At 40.5% G+C, this 23,782-nt stretch overlaps 2 protein-coding genes across 5 annotated transcripts; one reads left to right on the plus strand and one right to left on the minus strand.

Annotated features, from left to right (window-relative positions):
- The first annotated feature begins 840 nt into the window (after positions 1–840).
- Positions 841–8,028, plus strand: LOC104421744 (AMSH-like ubiquitin thioesterase 1). 4 transcript variants are annotated; one of them, XM_018867755.2, is made up of 15 exons: positions 841–1,256; positions 2,171–2,235; positions 2,386–2,461; positions 2,558–2,737; positions 2,853–2,947; positions 3,722–3,827; positions 3,900–3,946; positions 4,125–4,458; positions 4,913–5,002; positions 5,083–5,145; positions 5,240–5,314; positions 6,707–6,769; positions 7,305–7,357; positions 7,436–7,633; positions 7,732–8,028. In XM_018867755.2, exons 1-14 carry the CDS (start codon positions 1,116–1,118, stop codon positions 7,608–7,610), a joined length of 1,563 nt encoding a protein of 520 aa, XP_018723300.2. In that variant the 5' UTR covers positions 841–1,115; the 3' UTR covers positions 7,611–7,633; positions 7,732–8,028. The 4 variants fall into 4 exon arrangements, with proteins under 4 accessions (XP_018723300.2, XP_018723301.2, XP_010032133.2 ...); XM_018867756.2 differs by having other exon boundaries at positions 7,736–8,028; XM_010033831.3 differs by having other exon boundaries at positions 842–1,256; positions 4,128–4,458; positions 7,436–8,028.
- Positions 8,029–13,483: 5,455 nt separating this feature from the next.
- On the minus strand, positions 13,484–22,791 carry LOC104421763 (zinc finger protein BRUTUS). The gene is given in 15 exon segments (XM_010033842.3): positions 13,484–13,915; positions 14,150–14,221; positions 14,550–14,609; positions 14,776–15,010; positions 15,214–15,351; positions 15,434–15,655; positions 15,790–15,961; positions 16,104–17,327; positions 17,439–17,607; positions 17,988–18,216; positions 18,561–18,913; positions 19,006–19,200; positions 20,653–20,862; positions 22,254–22,438; positions 22,441–22,791. Coding segments are annotated over 15 exon segments (3,750 nt in total). The 5' UTR covers positions 22,583–22,791; the 3' UTR covers positions 13,484–13,771.
- Between the last annotated feature and the right edge of the window lie 991 nt (positions 22,792–23,782).

Genomic DNA, 23,782 nt, shown 5'->3' on the forward strand with positions numbered 1-23,782 from the left:
GTGTTGGACACACATAAGATTTCGGCTTTCAGACGAAGCGGCTCAAATCAAAGCCAAACCCACTCTCATTCAGGTCCATTTTCTCGTGGGCCCGTCGTTCACCAATCTCGATCTGGGCCTTCCCCACGATATCGTACTCCCCGCTCGGGATACCGCCATTCCATACCAGCACGGGGGTGTCCCGAACCCGCATAACGCCTGGCTATAGGCTTACAAAATAAAAATAATTAAAAATTTAATTTTTAAAAATAAAAAAATAAAAAAATAAAACTATTTTAGCAATACCATTTTTAAAAATATATATAAGCTTTTAAGGTTTCAACAAATGAGTCGAGTATGGATTGAGTATAAGTCAGGTCGGGTATGAGTTAAAAGTTTTACATTACAATAAATAGGTCATAAACGAGTTAAATGGATCGATTTGTGTCGGATCATTTATGGCACGATCTAAACTTGACCCAACTCACCTGTTTTGTAAAGTTAAAGATGAAAGAGAGATTGTGTGGTTTTAGTTAAAAATGGGTTTTAAATCCAATCCACTTAAGACCTACTTAAGACCCATTTAAGATTCACCTATTTTAAGTATTTAATTGTTAAATTCATTTAATTAATTTTTAAAAAAAAATAAGTAATCAATATATGACTCATTTATAATTTAAATGGGTCGTAAATAAATTTAAGACTCATTTTGCCACCTCCTCTAGCCATCCAAAACGCGAATTAGAGCTGACTTGTCTCGTCAGAGGAGGGGCGACATTATGACGACATATTCCTATTTCCCTCTCCCTTCTATTCACCAACAACCAAACAACCGGCGATTATTCTAATGGCGTCGCCCGCATTTCCAAATTCGCCCCCGCGCCAAACCAGAAATCACCGTCTCTGTCGAATCCCGTCTCCCCTCTCTCTCTCTTCTCTCTCTGTCTCTCGCCGCCACTCCGAGCCGAAGCAGCAGCCGCCGCCGCCGACGGCCGTCCTCCGATCTCGCCGCCGCCGACCGGAATCGTCCGCCGGAAGACCTGAATCGAGCCGCTCCGGTAGATGCTGGCTCGCTCGCTCAAGAAGGGGAGACGGAGGCGGAATCGCGCGCGGTAGAGATCGATTCGATCGGGATAATGAGGTCTTCTTCTTCTTCTTCTTCGTCGTCGTCGTCTTCGGGGATGATCAACATCGCGGCGAGCGCGCAGAGGCTCGACGTCGACAATCGCATCGCGCTCCGCTACTACTTCAGGATCGCCGATAATGTCCTCAAGCAGGTCCGTCGCGGTGTTTTCCTTGCTCGATTTGTGGTTCTTCTCGATGTGCTGAAGTTGATTCCGACTGCTCTTTTTTTTATTCTCTCCGTACCTTTTTAAAGTTCTTGTTCGGTTATTTTTGAGTAAATCGAACGCGAGGCGAGAGGGATGGGGAGGCTTGATTCTTAGTTCGTAGTCGTCGGTTAGTTCTAGATTCTGGAGCATTTCGTTCGTCATGGCTTTTTACGAGAGTTCACTAGCCAATTTCGAAGCTCGGAGGATTTCGAATTACGTTTCACTTCGCGACTAGGACGCCTTGTCGGGGGTGCGAAGCTTCTGATACGTCGGCTGTGTTAGTCGGTTTTCTGGATAATTATTGCCAATGGCACTACACATAATGATCGGTCTTGGTAAAAGGTAAAGATTTCGTCGTGGCATGTATTAGGACGGGAATGAGACAGCAAAGCCTGTTCTGGGCTTCCCAGACTTTGCCATTCATCTCTTGGTATTAGTAACATGCTTAGTTGAGGTAATCTGGCTCCGTTACATGTTCGCTCCATCTTGTCTGATTGATCTACATCTGACGAATTGCTATGTATAGAGTCTCTCATTGTTACTCGGAACTCAATTCTCCCTATGTTGTGCATGGCTGGTTATGTGATGGAGAACGGCTTACTTGATGTCATTGGTTACAGTAGATTGCTGGATGTCTAAAACATCTTCTATGATTTCGATTGGCTGACCCCGAACACTTAAGAGTTTGAACGAGTATCGGCTCCATATTCTTTGATTGATGCATGCTGCTGTTCTTGCATATATCATGTATAGTTCTGTGTTATTAAGTCTACGGCTCCTAAATCCTGCACCCACAAATTTTTTGGATCAATTTTTGTTGTTAACTGCTTGTTTATCTTGCCTGTGTCAATTGCATGCAGGCTAATATATTCCGAGCGGAGAATAATATCGTAGATCTGTATGTTATGCTTCTCAGGTTTTCAAGGTACAATATGTCTTCCCTTGTTTTTCTTTGTGTTACTGTCCGGTGAATAGATACTTGATTTGGTCATGAGAAGACTGGAGAAGCAATTTTACTCATATTTGCAAGAAACTACACTGGAGCTTTATATATGATTCCATTCTTTTGCATCAGTTTGGTTTCCGAGACCATTCCTCGCCATCGAGATTATAGAGCGTCTTTACAAAACAAGAAGGCTTTACTGAAAACGGTATGTTCCTAGTTTCCTATGTCACTTCACGTGGAAATGAGAAATACTGCATCATTCTGGATCACATGTGAACATGGTTTATGTTTTCTCTTGTAGCAATTTCTAAATGCATTGACTGAGCTGGAGCAATTAAAGCCCAAAGTGCGACAGATACTCGATGATTCTAACAGAAAACAGGCAAACCAGATGAACAACCGGGGTTATCGTAATCAAAGTAATTCTCTGGAATGGACTCCTGTCAGAAAGCAGACTTTGACAAATTACGACATGAAAGTGGTACTGCAGCCTATTCTTCCACAAACTTATCCTAACTCTGTCTTCAGTTGTGAGTTGTGTGTTGCTATTTTTGTGATTTAAGGAGCATTGATCTTAATGCTATGCATTATCCTAGGTATCAAGACCAGCTTCTCAACTGTCAAATTATCGAAGTACAACGATCCAGACCCCTCTGCAATCCAGTCCAGTGGATGAGCAATTCCGCAAATTGTAAGTGGTTGTTTCTTGGTAATATCTTCACATTTTGGAAGATAAATTAATTTTGATTTGTTGATAACCTTGTTAAGTTAGAATTTTGTATCAGGCGGAGTTTTACTTGACTCCTTTTAAGCGGAGCTTTTCTAGTGCAAGCAACTCATACTGTTTATGTTCTAGATTTGACAGTTCCTATATGATGGTGCCCACATTGGTTTCTTGGTTAGATCTCCAGGCCACTTTCTTTCTGTTCTCCACCTAATCTGTCCACTAATGCAATGAAAGTGATGTGCACTGGTCCTGTAGATGGTCAGTCAATTGTGACTTACCCCACACTAGGCACCTCTTATCAGGGCATTTGAAAACTTATGGTTGGCTGCTGATGTCCTCTAGTACCACCTGTATTTTTTTTTTTTTTTTTTTTTTTGCTATCATTTTGATGGCCACACTTACAATTTTCTTAAAAACACTCTACAATGTATTGGCTAGGTAAAAAAATTATGCTTCTATTGCAATGCGTGTATGGAAGGGTTGCTTAGATATGAGACATGCATAAACGAAGTTTGTGAAGATAAGCTGAACTTGATGTACAGATTCTTGTGAGATGTAGTCCAGTTGAGCATGTAAGAAATTGATTTGTTTTTATCGAGACATTCTTGTGTGCCGGATTAGGATGAATGAAAACATCTAGAAGTTTGTTTAGGCGGTCAAATGAGAGACTTCTTCAGCTTATTTATTTATTTATTTATTTGGTAAGTTCTTCAGCTTATTTATTTTTTCTCTTTGTAGATCACTTAGTATGGTGCGACCGAAGGAGGAGACTCTCTCCAGGCATTCTATTTTAGGGCCTAATGGACTTAATGGGCACTGGCAGCCACCTAGGAGTGATAAAGGGGTATGGAACTCTGGTCTTACATTTTCTCTTCATTCTTCAATCCTGATGGATGCTGACTTTTCCTATGACTAGGTTCAATATCCAAGCAACATAGATTTTACTCCAGTTGAAATACCCAGGTTTGTCTTCTATGAACTCCGGCGAATTCAATGTCTATCCTGTTATTTGTTAAATACCTATACATTGTGGAAAGGTTTCAAGGTCTAGTGAGCTCTATGATCATTATAGCATGTATGTGCTTTCCTCTCATCTTGATTTCACTTGTGCCCTTGACTGAATTGTGCCTTATGCAAGAAGCAGGCTGCTACCATCTGTAGAAGACAAACCTGCATTTAAGAAGGACTCCACTGACTTGGAAAAGGAAACATCCAGCTTGGATTCAAATCTCGGTGTTAACGATGGCAACAAGGTGCCTCAAACTGAGGAAGAACCTCTGATGATCTCCTTTGAAACTACAGAAACAACTGTTCAAGCAGATATCATTCGACAGCCATCTCCTCCTCCTGTTCTGGCAGAAGTGCAAGATTTAATTCCAGGAGTGTCTCATGAACATAACGATTTAAAGTGTGGCTTGGACAAGCCAGCATCTGATAATTATATTTGTTCGGAGTCTCCCCTGCAGTTGCACATTGTGAGTCTTGAAGTCCTTTGCTCATGGTTACTTTGATGCATTGTTCCCTTCTAGTTTATAACCTCCTTTTTTTTTTTCGGAAAATGCCATTGGTGTAACTGAAACTCTTTGACTATCCAATTTAGGCCTATTTATTTGAAGGATTTTGGTGTTAAAGAGTGCCTTGGAGGCAGTTGTTAATTAAGCAAATGAGGAAATGTTGGAATTTCCAATGCAGACTTTATCAAGTAATGAGTAATTCATGCTTTGGAACTTGAGACTTTTTCTATTAGGCATGCTTTAGCAAGAGTCTCCAGGGCACTTGTTAATAGGATCTTTAATAAATATGCGATGTATGAATTAGAGGCAGAATAGCCTTGCAAATGATAAATCTGTAGCAGTCAGTGAATAACTGGAGAGTTCAGACTGAGAATTTGTGCATGCTCATTGATTTTGCTGCTGTTTTCTTATGCAGTCAACAGCATTGATGAATACCTTTCTGAAACTAGCTAAGGCCAATACTGACCGTAATTTGGAAACGTGTGGCATCCTTGCAGGTTCACTCGTGAGTATTAACACTGCAGAATCTTCAACTCATTCCTTGCTCTTTGTGAGGCTAATATTTTCTCCATGTCTTTTTTACAGAAAAACAGAAAATTCTATATCACTGCCCTAATTATTCCAAAGCAGGAATCAACATCAGATTCTGTATGTCAGCAGCATGCATTTGGAAATTTTTAGTGTCGCCATCTTTGATTGATCATATTTTGTTCTTTACCTGCTGACATTCGTTTAAAACCAGTGCCAGGCCACAAATGAAGAAGAGATATTTGAAGTTCAAGATAAGCAATCTCTTTTTCCACTAGGGTGGATTCATGTGAGTATTTTGTGGTGTGCCTGTGGACTCTTCTTGCCTTGTGTTTTTATGATTATGGTGGATTCAATATTGTGCCGAAGGATCATATTCCATCTAATAATAAGTTTTAAGATGATCAGGCTTCAGAATTGTGTTCGCAGATTTGTAGAGGAAACGACGTAAATTCATCTGGTTCTCTTGTATTAGAAAGTTATATTAGGAACACACTATTTAAAGTTCGTTAGACACAATAATGAATCCACCATAATCATAATAAGTTTTTATGATTATGGTGGATTCATTATTGTGCCGAAGGATTATATTCCATCTAATAATGAGTTTTATGATGATCAGGCTTCAGAATTGTCTTCACAGATTTGTAGAGGAAATGAAGTAAATTCATCTGGTTCCCTTGCATTAGAAAGTTATAATTGGAACGCACTATTTAAAGTTCCTGCACCTCAGTTGTATGGCAATGACACTATTTTAGAAACTTTCCCCCATCAGAAGTGTTAGAAGCTCCACTTATTTTGAAGCTATATTCAGTCAAGATGTCTGGTAGAGTGGATAATGGTGCATATACTATGGCTACTTTTTTTGGTAGATAGGGTGCATATATTTTGTTGATGTGTTCAAAGACATGAAAGCTGAGCAAACTTAATACAGAGTCACTTTTGGTTAGGAGAATTTAAATGTTTTTACCTTTGTGAAATGAAGGATGGGGTATCAGTGTGTTTGGCCAAAATCCAAGGGGGTTCATGTAATTTCTACCAGAGTTTTAGATCAAACAACATGTTTTGGAGGGCCTTTAACTTCTGATGGGTGAAATTTGCTTACAAATAGTTGTTTGCTTTTACCCACTTCTGGGATTCTGAGATGAGCTACAAAAGAGTGATCCATTGTTTGGATGCTTTAAAAGAGTGTTGTGAACATCAGTTAACTCAAACTGTTGCGTATGTGAGAACTTACTAATTAGAATCTGAGTATCTTCCCACACTTACATCAAACATCTAGAGGTTAATTCACAAAAAGCACTATGATCTGATGACTTAACAACAGATGCATTTTCCTTCTCGGGTCTCCCCTATCACGAGAAGGACGAGGAATCTTCACTCTTGTTTGCATGTTATTCTTCTGGATGTAGCTATGAACAGATAAAACTGATTGCATTGCACAGTGGTTCAGCATAATCGAGATCTCCTTGCAAATAATGAGACATAACTTTCTCCTATGTGGGAAGACTTTGTTCCGTCATTCGTATCTTCTCTTCTCTCGCAGTTGTTGGTCAAACTTTGGTCATGGTTCATTGTCAGCTGCATGTACCTTTCATATGTTTAGCTAAATTATATTGGAAGCTCCTACTTTTTTTATCTTTTGACTGAGAGATTGATTGTCATCAATGTTTAATTTCAGACGCATCCTTCGCAGTCCTGTTTCATGTCCTCGATCGATCTTCATACCCATTACTCATATCAGGTGTGTATTTCTTCTGGTCTTTGTCCCCCTTTTAATTGGCTAGGTGGTGGTACACGGGGAAAAATAATAGTTGTGCCTCTCTTGCTATTGGAATATGGTTGTCAACACACCAGACAGTGTGTATTTTTAGTTCATTTACTTTTACCTAATCTTCAAATTCTTGACTTTTGAGTTGACCTTTTCTCGCATTACCTTACCTATGAAGAAAATTTCTCGTTGCCTATGGAAAGTTTCTGTTGACATGAACTAGTTGGTTCAATTGTATTAAAATAGCTAGTGAAGCTCCGCCTGAGAGAAGATTTTATTCACACACCAGACATGCACGCGTACTATCATACAGTCTTTCCTTTTCTTCCATCGATTCCAAGATTTGGCTTCTAGAAATTACACTTGTCTTAAACACAATCTATTTTTTTTTCCCTTTCCTTTCATCCACTGAAGTAGGCTATTGAGCTTGCGTAGCACATTAAATGTGGAGTGTCATTAGGCTTTGTATCTACTTACTGGTTCACTCATTTGTTTCCCCCTGGTCCAGATCATGTTACCAGAATCTGTTGCAATAGTAATGGCTCCAAAAGATGGTTCGAGGTTAGCCTGTCTTTTCACCTATGGCCTTATTTGCTGGATGATATGCATATTGTTAACTGCCATGATTTCTCTGCGCAGAACCCACGGGATTTTTCGGTTGACGACACCTGGTGGCATGTCAGTCATAAGAAACTGCCAGCAGCGTGGGTTTCACCCTCATAACCAGCCTTCAGATGGCGGGCCAATTTACAAGGCGTGTACAGATGTTTACATGAATCCGGATCTTAAATTTGACATCATTGATCTACGATGACCAGAATTCTCGCATCAGAACTGGTAATTCTCTACCACCGTGCAATTGTCGATAGCACATATTGAATATGATGTCTTTTTTGTTTTGGAAAATTCTGATTAAGCCCATGATTGTACATAAGACAGGAAGAGCTAAACTGTCCCGGTTGGCCTGTATTGTGTGAGAATTTGATATGAAGTCATCTTGGAAGCTACTCCTTGTCACTTAATGAAGATTTTTTGTCTCTCAATATTGAGAATACTGGCTCCAGCTATTGGTTCCATGGAGATTTGCACTAGAGCTGGCCATGGGTCTGAATACATCTGTCAAACAGATGGGTCTAGTTGAACTTGGATCGAGTAAAAAATGGTCGGATCCATATTGATTCATTTAATTCATTTTGATACATTTCTATACAATAAAATTCTAGCTACTCGTATCTGACCTGACTCATTGCTAAAAGACTTCAATATTAAATTTGATTTGGAAAAACTTGTTTCTTATAAACTTTTACTAATATATATTGCTAAAACACTATGGATAATTTTTATAATTAAAAAAAATATTTTATATTTTTATATTATTTCTTTATTCATTTTCTTTTTCTTTATTTTTTTTTCTTCTATGATTGGTGACTAATGATTGGTGGCAAATAGCAGTAATCGGTGACCGACTAACGGTGGTGAATGACGACGGACGATCAGTGGTGGCTGGCGACCAATAGGCGATCCTTATCGGATTTCCTAAAAAAAAAAAAAAACAAGAAAAGAAAAGAAATTCTAAATTATGAAAAATCAGATAATTAAAAGAATTAAAAAAAGAAAGAAAAAGACTTGTCTATCCACAACCAACTTAAATTGGTTAGATAACCAACTCATTTATAATTCATTTAAAATAGTGTAAGGTCCATTAAATTGTTAATCAATCCATTTATGACTCACTTAAACTTCCATTTAAAATTTAAGACAAGCCATTTATGACCCACATCATTAAATATGGGTTTAAATATGGGTTTTAGGTCCATTTTGCCACCTCTAAGTCTGACTAGATTGGTTGGCAATTTCCTTCTTAAGCCCCACCTAACTTGGGTTGAGAAGCCATTCTGGGGTAAAAAGAAAACTACAAAATCGGACCCGAACCAAATTGAGATCTTTAGTTTTAAGATAGTGGTGGCAGATAGGCGAGTTGGGTCTTGTTTGGATGGATCATAGATGGGGTGACCCCTAGAATCCCATTTAACATGCATTGACCCCATTTTTTTCAGTATAATTTTGATAACCTACTAAATAACTCACAATTTGATATCATTGAGAATCCAGCAATATTAAAAAACAAAAATCAGATATTAGAAAATTAAAAAAAAGAAAAGAAAAAAGAAAAGCATGTGTGCAAAATTAAACAGACAGGCCAATTAAAATGAGTTGCTCTAATTTTCTGCAAGGGTTAAAATGAGTTGTAAGCAACAATAGACCAACTAAGAATGATCGGTGAACAACCAAAAAAAAAAAAAAAAAAACACTAAGAACGGTCATGCGTGTGGCTCTTATCCATCGTTAACACATTATAATTAAACAGAAAAAAAAAAAAAAAAAAAAAAAAAAAAAAAAAAAAAAAAAAAAAAACGTCAACTAGAGAAAAGGCTAGGCTTCGTCAAGAGATGAACTAAAAAAAAAAAGACAAATAAATCTTTTATTTGGGTCTAGATATTCTATTTCCTATAAAGAAGAAATAACAATCAACTAATTATATTACTTTGAAAATAATCTCGCGAATTGGATTGTGGCTCAAAGCTACCCTCTCTATTTTTCCTCTTTTCAGGTTAGTGACGGGAGCTAACGAAATGAGCCGAGATTTGCTTCGACACACTCACAAAATGGTATTGGTGTAATTTCACGAAACTTTGAGGGCATTTTGTGTATGAGAATTTTGTCTAATTCTTCCTCCACGTTACCAGTGATGGGAACGTTGCATGTGGCACCGACATGCGACTATCAAAAGGAAAGTATATCAAGATGAAAGAAATAAAATAAACTTCATTTGTTCTCTCTCTTTTGCTTAAAATGAAAACTAATTTGGTCCGAAAAGAACAATTTATGCATCTTTTTGAACTTGCGTGCTTGAGGGGCAAGAATACCAGGTCATTTGATCTCTAATCCTTTCCTAATTGCAATGTTAAAGAAGCTTGTTAATCCTTGATGACAACAACGTCGAGGCAGGATGGGTTTTATAAATAAGTTAGGTTTAGATCTAAGTAAGTCCTAAAATTGCTTCGTTCGAAATCATTACGAATCTCAACATTCTCTGGATATAAAACATATAAAGAGTACTCCCTCGACCTAAGGAAGATAAATATACAGGAAAATTAGAGAGAAGTTAGGCGTGTAGGCACTAGCACATTAAAACAAATTAGGGCTAATTTTTAATCCTTTCTTAATAGTAATGCTAGAGAAGCATGTTAATCCATGATGACGCAACAAAAACATCCCATTAATTGAAAAACAACACGCGATGCTCGATGTAGGGTGGGTTTTAGATATGAGTTAGGTCAAACGGACCGTCGTTTTTGACGAAGATCTTTTTTGTGGGGTGGGGTTTGGGAGTTTTATTATTGTTCCCGATTCCTCCTTTTTTGACCAAGTTAGGATTACCCTCTTGACAAACTAAGCCCAAATTAATTGCTTGAAAAGACTCACAAGACCGCGATTGCTGCTGCTACTACTGCTGCTACTACTGCTTTGGAAATCAACTGAAAAGTGAGTCAATTACCCTCCAACCTCAAGGCTGCTGTCAACTTCTTGCCGGTCAGCATTGATTGTTTTGTGTTGAATGTTTCCTGAGATGGTGTGTGATTCACATGTCATTTTCTCAATTAGCTTAATTTCCCCCCCTCAATTATGGGTGCTGAGAATTCGTTCGTGTTGAAGATTATACTCCGTACAGATGGTTGATTTTTCCTTGTTGATAATGCCCATCACAGGAAAAGTTGTTGCATTGAGAGCTATCAAATTTCTTTAGCTGGATGCTTAATGAGTGCCATGTCAAACATTTGTTAACAGTTTTTTATATGTAATGTGCCAATTACACTATACTTGAAATTCTGAGTTTCGTGATTAAAGCAATTGTGGTATCAATATGTTAATCTCGACTGGCTGAATCTATAGCATTTTTATCCAAAATGAAATGTTTCAGATCATATTGCTTGTAGTCCCACATACATTAGCCCTGTCATCTACAACACTATCTCTCTCTAGGGCTCAATTCCCTTGATCACAAAGTGCCCGGACTCACCTAATTTCGGAGGTGGGTGTCTTTTCAGAGCTTCATGAGGCTTTACCCGTCGCAACTGACACAATTAAGGATGACGGGGTCCCTTGTGATTATAAGAAAAGAATCATATTAGCTTGTGGTTCCCTTGAAATTCTTTCCTTTGGTCTAGGATTTGCAATTGCGAGGGTGTTGCTGGGCATGTCCCTTTGCCTAGTATGACGACAAGTCTCTCTCTCTCTCTCTCTCCCTCCCTCCCTCCTTAATAAAAGGCCATGGGCACATGGACTTGTTCCATGCCTTGTAACCTACAATATTCTCTTGAATGGGCATCTCATATGCCTGCCCGCTCTTATTTTATCCGACAAAGGCCAAGTTCAACTTACCACTCCATGTTCAAATGATTGACAACTTTTTAAAAACTTCTCCTTTGCCAGAATCATCCCATTCTTCTCAGCTCCAAAAGACTTTCCTTTTCCTGGTCACAGTTTAAATCCTCTGCAACCATCTGCTTGCAAGTCCCACAAAGACCAAAACCCATATTTTGTCAATTCTTCCTGTGCCCTACCTAGCCACCAAATTTGAATTATTTTCATCCCTATCCCTGCTAGCCCTTCATTCTTGAACTGAGACAATACACTTACCTGTCCTTGAAGCTTAAATACACTTCATCTTGTAACCTTCAGAAAACTACTTCTTGATTTCTTCCTCTAAATCTTCTATACTCGAAACAAGAGCAATGTGCTCGGAGACCTGTCCGACTCGCACATTGAGCTTCCTTGATCTCCCCCGAAAGGACAAGGAAGCCGTAGAAACGCAGAATGCAGGATTGGGATCCTCGTCACGTTCAAACTCGAACCGCGAATTTGAGTTCGGCATCAGCGCCGGTGGGCTTGAGCACACGTCTTCTTCAGCAGACGAGCTTTTTGCCAACGGCATGATCCTTCCATTTCGGATACAAAGCGGAAGCCTCGCAGCGAAAAGGGCCTCCAGAAGTGAAGCCAAAGCAGCAGTTGCTCTCCCTTTCCTCATTTCTATTCCTAGTCCCCCGACGCAGGACAACCGCAACGACAAGAACAGAGAGAAAACAGAGGAGATTGCATTAATCCCATCGAGATCGGGATCAGATCAAGAAAAGCTTCAGTCTTGGTCTTTTTGGGGATTCGGGAGAAGCACTAGTCTCGACTCTGATAATTGCTGCACCAAGAAGAGGTCAATTTTCCCATCACAACTCCTATCAAGAAGCAAGTCAACAGGTTCCGTGCCGTCTCTGAGAAGATCATCTTCACGTAGAAGACAAGCCAGTCACATTCCCAAACCTCTGCATCCATCGTCCTCTCATTCGTCGCCGGCGAAAAGGACCTCCAAAAGTGAATCCGAAGCCGCTGCGCCTATCCCTTTCCTGACTCCTCTTCCTAGTCCCGCGACATGCAATGACGACGACAAGAAGAAAGAGCGAACAGAGAAGGTTGCAATTGCACCATCAAGATCAGGATCAGATCAAGGAAAGCTTCGGTCTCGGTCTTTCTGGGGATTCAGGAGAAGCACTAGTCTCAATTCTGCTGATCGTAGCATCAACAAGAATTCAGTCTTCCCATCACAGCTCCTGTCAAGAAGCAAGTCAACAGGTTCAGTGCCGGCTCCGAGAAGATCGTCTTCCCAAAGAAGACAAGCCAGTCACATTTCCAAATCATCGTATTCTTCGTCGACAGCTCATTCTTATCCGTGGCTCCAAAAGGCTCCGTCGAAGAAGAATCATGGGCTCGCTCCATCCTACGGGAGCACGATTCGGGTGCTGAACTTGCCAACTTCCTGCATTTCCAAGGGGGCTGCCAGCCTCTTTTGTCTGGATTGTTCCACAGTCAAGGAATAGAAGAACAAAAAAAGAAAAGGATTGATTCCTTGTTTCCCCGGTCTGAATTACGTTGTTTGTCATAAGTTCGATTCCTCTCATTCTCGTTACGAAAGCACTGTAGCAACCACGTTAGGCCGAGGTGAAACTAGTGCAGACTCGAAATCTGTCGGACGATGCGAGCCACGGAATCAATCGCGATGCGAAAAATTTGTGAATCACATGTAATGTTTTTACCAATGGAAGCATGGAAGACATCAAAAACAGGGCGCTCATCTTTTCCGTGTTGTCCAATCCTCTTTTTTCCGGTTGAATAGGGATTTGCACTTTGACCAGGTCAATTGAGATTCTACTCAAAGTTCCTCCTTTGATGCTTTCAATGCTGAGATTGCGCATTTGCTAATTTGAATTAGTGAAGAGGGGAGAAGTTTGGGCGGAATACGAGGACCCAAAGCGGGGATAAAAGGGAATATCTTGGCCAAAGTGATCGATTTGAGAGGGGGACATGTCTCGGCCTCGAGACAGACACCTTCATCGAGGACATCCCAGGTGCTCTCATTCCTACAATCTTGTCCCCTAAAAGAACAAAGAAATGAGTCAGCAAAAATGTCTATAGCGTACCCGTTAAATCGCCGGTTGAGTTAACCGAAGAATCGTTGTACCAGGACCGGTCCCTCCCTCCTGCCCTTGTAGTACTCGGGACGTCGAAACGAAATTAAGATCATGTATTGAAGGCGAATAGATGCGTAGGGCACGACGAATTAGGATGAGTGGAATGGCATCAAAACACATCTGGACTCTCGCATTCACGATGCCAAAAAACATTGGATATCAGGAACCTGCAAAAGTCTATACATGATTGCCGCTGCTATGTAGCGTTTTCTTTCGCTGAGACACGATCTCTCTTCTCATGAGGAAAAGCATAAACCGGAAAAAAAAAAAAAAAAAGCACCAAAATTCCTTGGTCCCTATAGGAAATATGGTTTCTTTTGCTATAAAAGAATTTGCTGTACAACTATATACATAGAAGCTTGGCGGATTTTGGCAACTATCGAGGAGAAGCATATTATTGACGGGAGTCCAAGCAGTTGGGATCGAACGTCGCGCCCTTGATCACCCTCGTGTTGTATGAACCGCAGTTTGAGCACTTGTGATACAGCCAGTGAAAACGGGCCGATCCCTTTTGATAGCAGTCGTTGCACAGGATATCCTGAGTAGCCACATGAGAGTGAATACTTTTAGTTTGTGTAATTGGAGGAAGAGAATCGACAACACCAACTCGGTTTTTAAGTTTTTGTCGAAAACTTGATAAATACAGAAATACATCTAAAGCAGTCGGGCACGCACATTTGCCCTCTTCTGAAGAAACACGTGGAATATCTCTACATTTAGCATATGATGATCTCCATGTTCATGATGATAGAAGATGCAGTTAAAATTGTACCTGACGTCGGTCCCTGTATTCCTCTGGAAGCTCCTCAGTAGCGAGCAGGGCATCAAGCATGCCAAAGTAAACCTGAGCAAAATGCAAAGAAAAATTAACAAAGACATACTTTGTGTTGCAAACAAGCTTGCGGCAGCATCCAAATTATTGAGAGAGAGAGAGAGCTCATGAAAACCGCAAGAATTAAGCCAATTTAGACATCAAAGAACATTCCATACTATGGTGCATGTTACGGATCTTATTTTATCCATGTAGTCTCGACATCTTAAAGAAGTTCAGCCAGGAATGCTTCATCTTTTAATTAGTTAATGTCATATGAAATGGATAAGAAAATATACAGGATTGAGCATACATGTATAGAGGCCACACTCTGAAAAAAGGTACAAGAAAGTTCTCTTACCGCCATATCTCCCAGTGACTTGCTGCATATTGGACAGGTATAATGACTGCAAGTGTATGCCTAACAAATTTAAAAAAGTGCTATTCAATTTCTGATTAGGCAATGATAATAATTAGATACAAGCAGAGCAAAAATGCCTCAAGGATAGTGGTTGTTGGAAGGGGGGAGAAAGAGAGAGAGAGAGAGAGGGGGAGAGAGAGAGAGGGAGAGGGAGAGAGAGAGAGACCTGAAAGCAAGATGAATGCATATAATGGCCACATGGTAGAGCTCTGACTGTTGCGCTAGATGTGAATAAGAAATCACAGCAAATAGGGCAGTTTGTTTCAAGACCTTTCTCCAAGCACTTATGGCTTGCCAACTTCATCCCTAGACAGCAGTTGCATGTCATGCAGTGGAAATAGTCTACTCCAAGACCCTTTCCAACACGGCATAAATTGCAAAATGGGCAATGATACACATTCCTAAAGTCACAAACAAGGACGACAATCTTAGTGAATGATCCGAAAGAAGCAAAAATAAAAGATCATATTGATAGATGAGTCTTAGAAAGCTTGAGTAGCTAAACTATGGTTCATGAAGTAGCCCTCAGAGAGATGTGTTCACTCAGAATTTACCAAGTGACCTCTATTGTGGTACGTTAATTGATTTAGTGTATCCAGTTTACCTTTCATCATCAAAAAATTTGCAAATGCTGCAATAGTACTTTGCCATTGCAACTCCATTGCAAGAAGGGGTAGTGCAAATTGGACCAACTGGCTGAATCTCCAAGCAAAACATACACATCATTTCTTTGGTTGCTTTCCTGCATTGGTCAACTAGCAATATAATGTATATGCAAATACAGAAGCTCTAGATTATGATAACTGATGGCAGCAGCTACTTACCTATTAATTAAGTGATCACTGACATTGTCATGGCAAAATCTACAAGGAAACAATTTGCCACAACATGCAGCTCGAATCTTGCAATTTCTTTTGTAATGTTCACACCCAAACACTTCTTTCTCTGAATCTCGGAAAGATGGTGAACGCCCCCCTATATCATTGCCATTTGAAGTTTCTCCAATCACTTCTTGAGGCGACTTCTGCTGAGCTGCTATCCAGCGACTATGACAATCGAATAATTGGTCAATAACTCAATACTTGTTAGAAGTATGCAGGAAGGATTGTAGATACTTTATGAACTTAATAACACATGATCTACTTAATGCAGTTTGTAGGTTTTTCTGCTGGAGACCTACCTAGTCATGAGATTTTGGACAAGATATGCTTTTCTCCGAGGATCAAGAGATGAATCCCGGTAAACCTTCCTAATCTCAGCCTCAAGCTCATTTTGGTTCATTCGAAAGATATCCTTCCACCCAGGCTTGAACATCTGATCACTTTGGTCAAGTGTCTCTTGAAGCTCAAGGCCTACGGACAAAATTCACGCAATTTTAGGGGAAAACTGCATAATAATGTAGAGAGAATTGATCGAAACATCATAGATCTAATTTAATTCAATCAGACAACGAAAATCTTACTGCTCTTTACGACTACCCTAAAAGAAACAGACCTTTGTGTGATGTGCTGGCCTCTGATGATTGAGCTTGTAAAGATGATACTCCAGTTCCTTTCAAAAACTCATTTAGCCACTCATTGAACATCGTGTTCCTTGTCGCCTGTTTCCATGTGTCCATCATTTCGTTCTGCTCATCCAGTGTAAGTGCAGCTGTTACCCATGGTAACATGGATTGCAACACTTCAGCTCCTGTAGTTCCAATAATACGACCCACTATTTTGTCTTGCTCCTGCACTGAAAAGTGTTTACCAAACAATGGCCACAGCTCAAGTTCTTCCCTGAATATATGCTGATCTAGAGTAACCTTGATAGACTTGCACATTCCTTGAAGCTTTGTCGCAAGTTCTTTGTACTTAAGTGTACTATCACTACCAGCAATTTCATCATTATTTCCACTACGTTGCTCCAATAGTGAAGTTCTGTGCAATTTTTCATGGAGTCGCGAAAGCTCAGAAAGAACGCTTGAGATATCTTCAAATAATTTTTCTTCCTGCTTGTGGTCAAGTGTATATGAGTGACTAACATTATGAAGAGCCTCTTTGGATTCCAGGGCAGGGAAGACAATGTCATCCTCAGCATTGCTGTGAGCTCGGTACAATCCCCACAAAAGGCGAAATCTGCCAAGGAACTGCCTGAGGAATTTCTCGTCACAATCACTGAGCTTTCCAGACTCCACATCTAAAAATTCCAAATCTTTACGTATTGCTTTATGAAATTTGAAAATCGTATCAATGGGTCGTGCAATGCATCCATCATCAGAAGATTGACCGTCCGTTTCCCAGATAAAAAGACTGGAATTAAGGGAGGGAGCAGAGGAGCTAAAAGACAGAGAACGCAGAGACTTAGCTGTGGATAAAGAGCTCAATCCCAGATTGCTAGAGTTTACTCCTAAACCTGGGACATGACAAGACCTATCACCGCAGGGCAGTTCACAAGCATTTAAATTTTCCGGATTATCAAGGGCTTTGCAGTCTTCACATGATACAGTTGCATTTCGCTTGACAGGTCTTTTGGCATCGTCAGCTTGGGGGGATAATGAATGTGTGGATGATGCAGAAGCACACGCACAAGATGGTTGAATATAATCTTCTTCAATGTCTGGAGACCTTTTAAAAGGGCAGCAACCAGTTCCGCAAGGAGATAAGCATACGCCCTGACCATGGCCCTTGCAAGCCCACCCAGTGAAAAGCGTAACCAGAGCAGCATCTGATACTGGAGCTGGTACACAAATGGATCAAGAGTCAGAATAACCTCAAACAATTAGGTAACTTCATGCAGATATGTCACAATTTTCCCAAAACTATAACTTCAGAGTCCATCATTTGGTACCTGCCAACTGCATGTTTCTAATGAAATTCCTAGCTTCCTCTTTACTTAAAGAACCTACTAGCCATGGCAAAACACGTTCAATCAACTTCAGAGGCATCATGCACAAGCTCTGATACAAAAGCTCCCGTTGTCTCTTGAAGCTAAAATGTCTTCTAGCCAATGGAAGAACCTGTACATGAGAGTAGCTTAGTGAGTTCTATGGAGACAGATTATCTGGTGGAACAGGTTCTACTCATGCATCAGGTCATTGAAACTCTAAAGAGCCAGTTGATCTTATTTTATCTTCTGATAGTGAAAGTATAACTGTACCGAAATAGGAGATTCGCTATGACACAAAACTCCATTAAATCCTATCCACCCAATTGATATTAGTAAATGTAGCCATATACTTCTTATGCCTATAATATGCCTTGAAATTTCACAGATTGTTGGGTTAACCACATTTTTCTCGCCCCAATGTTGTCTGCATCCTATAGAAGTCACCACATGACTTCAAAATAGAGACTCAAGATGACAAAAGAAAACAATTAAGTATCAATGAAAGCTCACTTGAACTTCTTCACTATGGAAGTGCCTCTGTATGGTTTCGATTATCTGATCAGCATGCGAGCATAACTGCTCATAAAAATCAGCACTCGAAGTAGAGGTTGCTCCAGCACTTTGAATTCTTTCTATTAAGCACCGGAACTCATTGAGTTGACTTTCTTCTTCAGCATGCTCCTGGATGAAAGACAGCTCCCCATCAACGGCAGGAAAAATGACTTTATCTTCAGCAACGCTGCAACCAAGAGAGAAAAAAAAATTGTCATAAGAAATTCAGGAATTAGACAAGAACAAAAATCAAAAAGAAATATAATCTGTAGATTATACAACACAAGATATACAGTGAGGCCTGAACTGTCACAATAGTAAAAAAAGGACATGAGATTAGAGTTTGGCCCTTTGATGAGCTGATTTTTGTAATAGATGAGCCAGTTGACAATTTTTCTAAAATATCAATCAACTAGCAGGGTTATTCTTCTGATGTCTTCTGGAGCTTGATAACCATCACTGAGCTTTTCTGGGAATGAAATGGAATAGCAAATTACAGCTGCTGTATTATGAAACACTAAAATTTCCTACCTGTGGAAAATACAAACTTCGGCAATAAACTGGAGCCTCTCATTAAAGGATGATAAATCCATGAAGTCACCGCATACTTGAATCTTTCTTGCCTCTTCAGCGATTTCAAGCAATTCTCTCTTAATAGCACTATGCCAAAGTAATATTTCATCTATTGGATGCGAGGAAGTTGAGTCAGAAAAGGCAATTGACTCGGAGTATTTCCTTTTCCCTGCCTTGGATGAGTCACATGCACACTTGGAAGTGTTCGACGTGCTGATATCGTACTCTGCAACATGTTGTGCCTGAGGTCCGTCTGCATTTTTTTCAACCGCACTGGCGGCATTACTCCCTTTCATCCAAGTGAAAATAACCTTCAACAAATAGACACTGTAATAAGGTGCCTCTGGTCCCCAAAAGAATATTTGATTGACCTTGTCAACTTGACAGTAATCTGAGACATTACCTGTTGAAGAAGTTCTTCTTCTGGGACTATCTTGCTTAAGCATTTACAGAGATCTTGATATTCCTCATGTGAAATAGAGGAAGACAACCATGGAAGGAATTCCATCATCATATTCACAGGAATGCTGCATAAAAACTGCCAAACCAAAGATGCCTGCTCTTCAAATGAGAACTTCTCAGTAAGCAAGGGAAAGACCTGGCAAAAGCAGAGGCAACCTAATTACAGAAGATTCTTCAAAGGAATAATAGTGGTGCTTGAACAATATCGGCAGTGAAGCTGTCTCTGGCAATACATCAAAACGGCGGCATGCAAATACATATGATATTCCAAATAACTCCCACTTGAACTGGCAGCTGTGCCCTCCTGAGCTTGGCCCAGCAGTGGTTTCTCACAGAATCAACAATCAGTGAAATAAAAGTAAATAATATAAGTCTCAAAAACCCAAAGTAGCTTCCATACTGCAAGAACTCTCCCTTGGGATTCAGATTATTTCAGTTAAGTACAATAATTTATAAATGATCCTGTTAAATGGAGATAATTGGGTGTTCAGGCCTCTGATTACAAGCAAGTAGTACCACTGGGTCACCACTAACTCCCCTTCCACTGCGAACAAGTACTTATTGGCTGGGAAGATCAATTCCAGCGTAGACTAATTCAAGATTGGAACCTGAAACTAACCCTACAGGTCCCAGTTTTCAATAATCAAAAGCAGGAACTGAATCCAGCAGACCGGGAATAGGCCTTGAAACAGCAAATTCCTCTGTCTACCTGCAGTCAGAGAGATCCAATCCAATGTGCATCGCTAGTACCAAGAACACAAATAGGTTACACACAATGACACAGCCTAAAGGAAACCCCCTGGGGGGGAGATGAAGTAAGGTTTCTATTTTGTTGTAAAAGACAGATAGAATGCACTTGAGAAAAGAAGAGAGGTTAGGTTGAGGGACTCATGGTTTTTAACTTTTTCCAAAAAGCAACCGGTAGTCAACTAATGAACTCTTATCACTTGATTGGTGCTGTGCGCGAGGCCCCAAGTTTTAAGTCACAATTTCACTTCTTTGCTGGCATGAAGTGGATAGTTTTCTTTTTCATTTTCATAATGTAAAGATTGTTCAACCAGGTAACCAGCTTGGTTGGTCTGGTCCTCTGGTTGAACTGATGTATCTACGCCATAAACTGGAACTGAACCGACCTAAGGATACTTTTAGATATGCTGAGCTGAGAAACTGGATCAAATCAGGCAGGTTCAGATGATAAAACGAAATTGATGTTTGCACCTAATCAACAGGACATAAGGCCACTACGGGTGCCCCAAGAAAGTTGCCTTCGTTAAAATGGCACTCAAACTCATGACCATGCATCTTGAGGTGCAATTGGTTGTTGGTTATTTCCAAATTTGCTAACACCATGGGATCGGTAGAGACCATACTCAACTGCAAATGCTAGGTGGAAAGCATCATGAAGTATAAAATGCTAAAACATGTCATACAGAGTGACAAACTGCAAATGGATATACACCTTACATTCTAAGCAGTCAACTTACATACCTTATTTCCCAGCTGTCAAGTCATAGAATTACATGCTTTATTATAACAAATTGACGCTCTGTAGTCTACACCATTAGATACAAGAATGCAAAGAGCATACCTGCTCCTCTTCTTTTGCCATATGCTGGCTAATTGATGTCTGGAGGGCTCCTGTACAAGACGCCAGCTCCCTAGGAAAATTTTCATCCATCCGTGCAACATTGTTTAGCAAGTCAAATAGATGATCAAAGAGATTGCTTTCACCCTCATGCTCCAAGGAATATGTTTGTGCCACATTTTTTACGCGTATGTCAAGAGCTGGAAAGATCACCTGCAGCTCAAGCAAAAAATTGGTCATAACTTCAGATTGGGCAGAATGGAGACTGACTCATGTGGTAGAAGAGCTCTCTCATTCTGACGATAACATCAAACAAGCACCATTTCCTCATATACAATCAGCCATAGAGGCAACTTCAACTGAAAAGAGCCCAGAAGACATAACAATGCAACTAAATAGAAGTTTCTTCTACAGATCAAACCCCCAGCTCCTATGTAACCCTCTCATTTCTAGGAACTCAGTCAGAGGTTTTTCACATGATGAGAAATGTCCTAACCTCTCATAAGTGCACATGTCATGGCATGAGCATATTCACTATTATGCAAGCAAATAGAATTGCAGATAGTTATTCCAACATACAAATGATGATTGCCTTTGCAGTGGCACAACAGTGCAAAAATCATGCATTAGTATAGAATGAACAAAAAAGTTCAACTATAGTAATAATGTGAAGAGGAGTTCTATCATGAAGCGTGCCACTGCCATCCTCTACCAAATTATCAACTCATTGCAATTCATTAAAACAGCATGTTAAAGGGCCAGTCAACTCCTCCATGTAAGACAGGGTCCCTGACAGTGCCAGTTCAAAGACTAATCTGGTTTTCAGACACCACCACTAAGTGGGTAATTTCTTGCAAAGCCAAGTTGACGTTGCAAGCTATCGAGTGCGAAGTGTTGACATCTGAGTGGGAAATTTCTTAAGAAGCCAACTTGACATCACAAGCTACTGAGTGGTGGTCCTGACGTCTCACTAGAAAGGAACTTGAAAATATTGCTTTTGGCGATAGTGCCACGGAAGTATGGAGTAAATCCTTAAATAAGAAAACAGAACAAGAAGCCAGGATACTGTTTCTCGAATATGACGAAAAAGGAAATGCAAAGAATGTTCAAGAGAACGTATTTGTACACCTCTTTCTCTGATCCCTCTGTTCTATGTGTGTACACTTGCACGCGTGCCTTACGTGAATGCCATAATACATCGCATCAATTACAACATTTAAAGACGTTCAGAGGGGGAGAGAGAGAGAGAGAGAAGTCGCGCTCGGAAGTGGTAGCTTACAATTCCATTACTCCTAATTACGCGAGAGAAATTAAACTGTCGTTTGCCAATAGCGCGAATGAGGAGCTAAAAGCTACCAGTTCTCTCCTCGTCTTCAGGCGAAATTCCGAGCACACGGAGGGGAAAAGTAAATGCTCTCCACAAATTCAATCATTCAACAGACTAATCTCAATCGCCATCTCCCCAAACCAAATACGCTAATCACAGACCTCCGTCTCAGATTAGCAATTGCTAAAATCGCTCCACAAAATCGCATAACCCGCACCCGCAAATGCATATCTCGACATCGGAAGGCGAGAGAACACAAGGAGATAAAAATCGGTACCTCGTCCTCGGCGCTGGTGTGATGCTTGCACATCGATCGCAGGAAATGGTAGCGCCCGAGGAGGGGCTCGATGTCGGCGCGCTGCCCCGTCGCGTAGGCCACGGCGAACTGGTGGAGCGCGTCCAGCTCGTTGAGGATCGCCTTGTGGAAATACAGGATGATCAGGATCGGCGACTTGAGCTCGCGCTTGTCGAGGCCGCACATCGCCGCCGCCGCCGCCGCCACAGCCCCGCCGGGGCCGAATCCACGCCCCCGCCGCCGCTCTCGACGGCGTTCGAGAGCACCGCCACGCCCCCGCCGCCGCCGCTCCCCGCCAACGGCGTCGACATTTCGCCGTCGCTCTCCCGCTCTCTCTAGATTCACCTCGACCTTCTCCCTCTCTCTCTCCCTCTCTCTCTCTCTCTAAAAGTCTCCGCAGAGGCTTTCTCTCTCTACAACCTCTTATCTCGTTTTCTTCTCTCTCTCTCTCTCTCTCTCTCTTCTCCGTTTAATTTTTTCCCGTCTGCAATCTTCTCCTTCGTTTTGGCGTTTTCCTCGGCACCAGAGGAGGAGGAAGGGCGCAGGAGGAGGAGGCCGTTTTTATATATAGTCGACCTGCCGCCACGTGGCGGATCCGCCACGTCGGACGCTGACGTCAGCGCGCGGGCCGTCCCGTGGAGCCACGTGATTGGACTCGTCCGGTCGCGTCGACGGCGTGCGGGGGCCGGATCCCGTCCTCGTTTGCCGATGACGTGGAGGCATTACGGGAGATTTCGCTCGCCGTATCTGGAATTTGACTTGAAATTAACATGAAGTACTAAAGAATTCTGTTAAAAAAAAAAAAAAGAATAATTCGGCAATTGATATAATCGAAGGGCGAATTCCCGTGCATCGGATTTGGCTAACCTGCGAGGTCAATTGTGCTAGCATCTGGGCAACCTCGGACTTCACACGGAATATAATTTTCGGAAAAAGTATTTTCTGAATTTTTCGAAGTTCGGCTCTTGAGAAGTGAATGGATCAGGGAAAAATATTTTTCCTTGATGAGTTTTTATTTTTAAATTTTTTTGTTCCTTTTCTTTCAAAGTTCGGCTTTTTATTTTCAATTGTGCTAGCATCTAGGCAATTTATTTTTCTTTTCCTTTTTATTTGTATAAAGAATTGAGTTTTTATTTTTAAATTTTTTTTTCTTTCTTTCTTTTTTCTTTTTTCCTGACTAGTTGCTGGCCAGCAACCGGCGAAGGAAGAAGAAATTAAAAAAAAGAAAAAAAAAAAAAAAAAACAAATTTAAAAATAAAATAATAGAAAATATTGAAATGAGTGTATGGAAGAAAAGATTTATCTTATCGAATGGCAAAAACTAGTTTATTTTTAAGTTTCAGTCGAACATAAAAAAAAAAAAAATATAGCCATTTCCTAGAAAATGGCTTCTTGGAAAGTATTTTCTATAAAAGTCATATTTTTTGCAAAATGAGTGAAGTCTTAAAATAAAATTCTCAATTTTCACTCCATATCCAAATTTGTTTACTTGCCCACAAATCAATGCTTTT

This window comes from Eucalyptus grandis, chromosome 2 (assembly GCF_016545825.1).
Source record: "Eucalyptus grandis isolate ANBG69807.140 chromosome 2, ASM1654582v1, whole genome shotgun sequence".
In the NCBI taxonomy this organism is placed as follows: domain Eukaryota; kingdom Viridiplantae; phylum Streptophyta; class Magnoliopsida; order Myrtales; family Myrtaceae; genus Eucalyptus; species Eucalyptus grandis.

Bases quoted from the DNA above. Each gene is read 5' to 3' on its own strand.
- LOC104421744 (XM_018867755.2), top strand. From the start codon at position 1,116: ATGAGGTCTTCTTCTTCTTCTTCTTCGTCGTCGTCGTCTTCGGGGATG. The intron at 1,257-2,170 runs GTCCGTCGCGGT...AATTGCATGCAG, and splicing joins CCGATAATGTCCTCAAGCAG to GCTAATATATTCCGAGCGGA. The intron at 5,003-5,082 runs GTGAGTATTAAC...TCTTTTTTACAG, and splicing joins GCATCCTTGCAGGTTCACTC to AAAAACAGAAAATTCTATAT.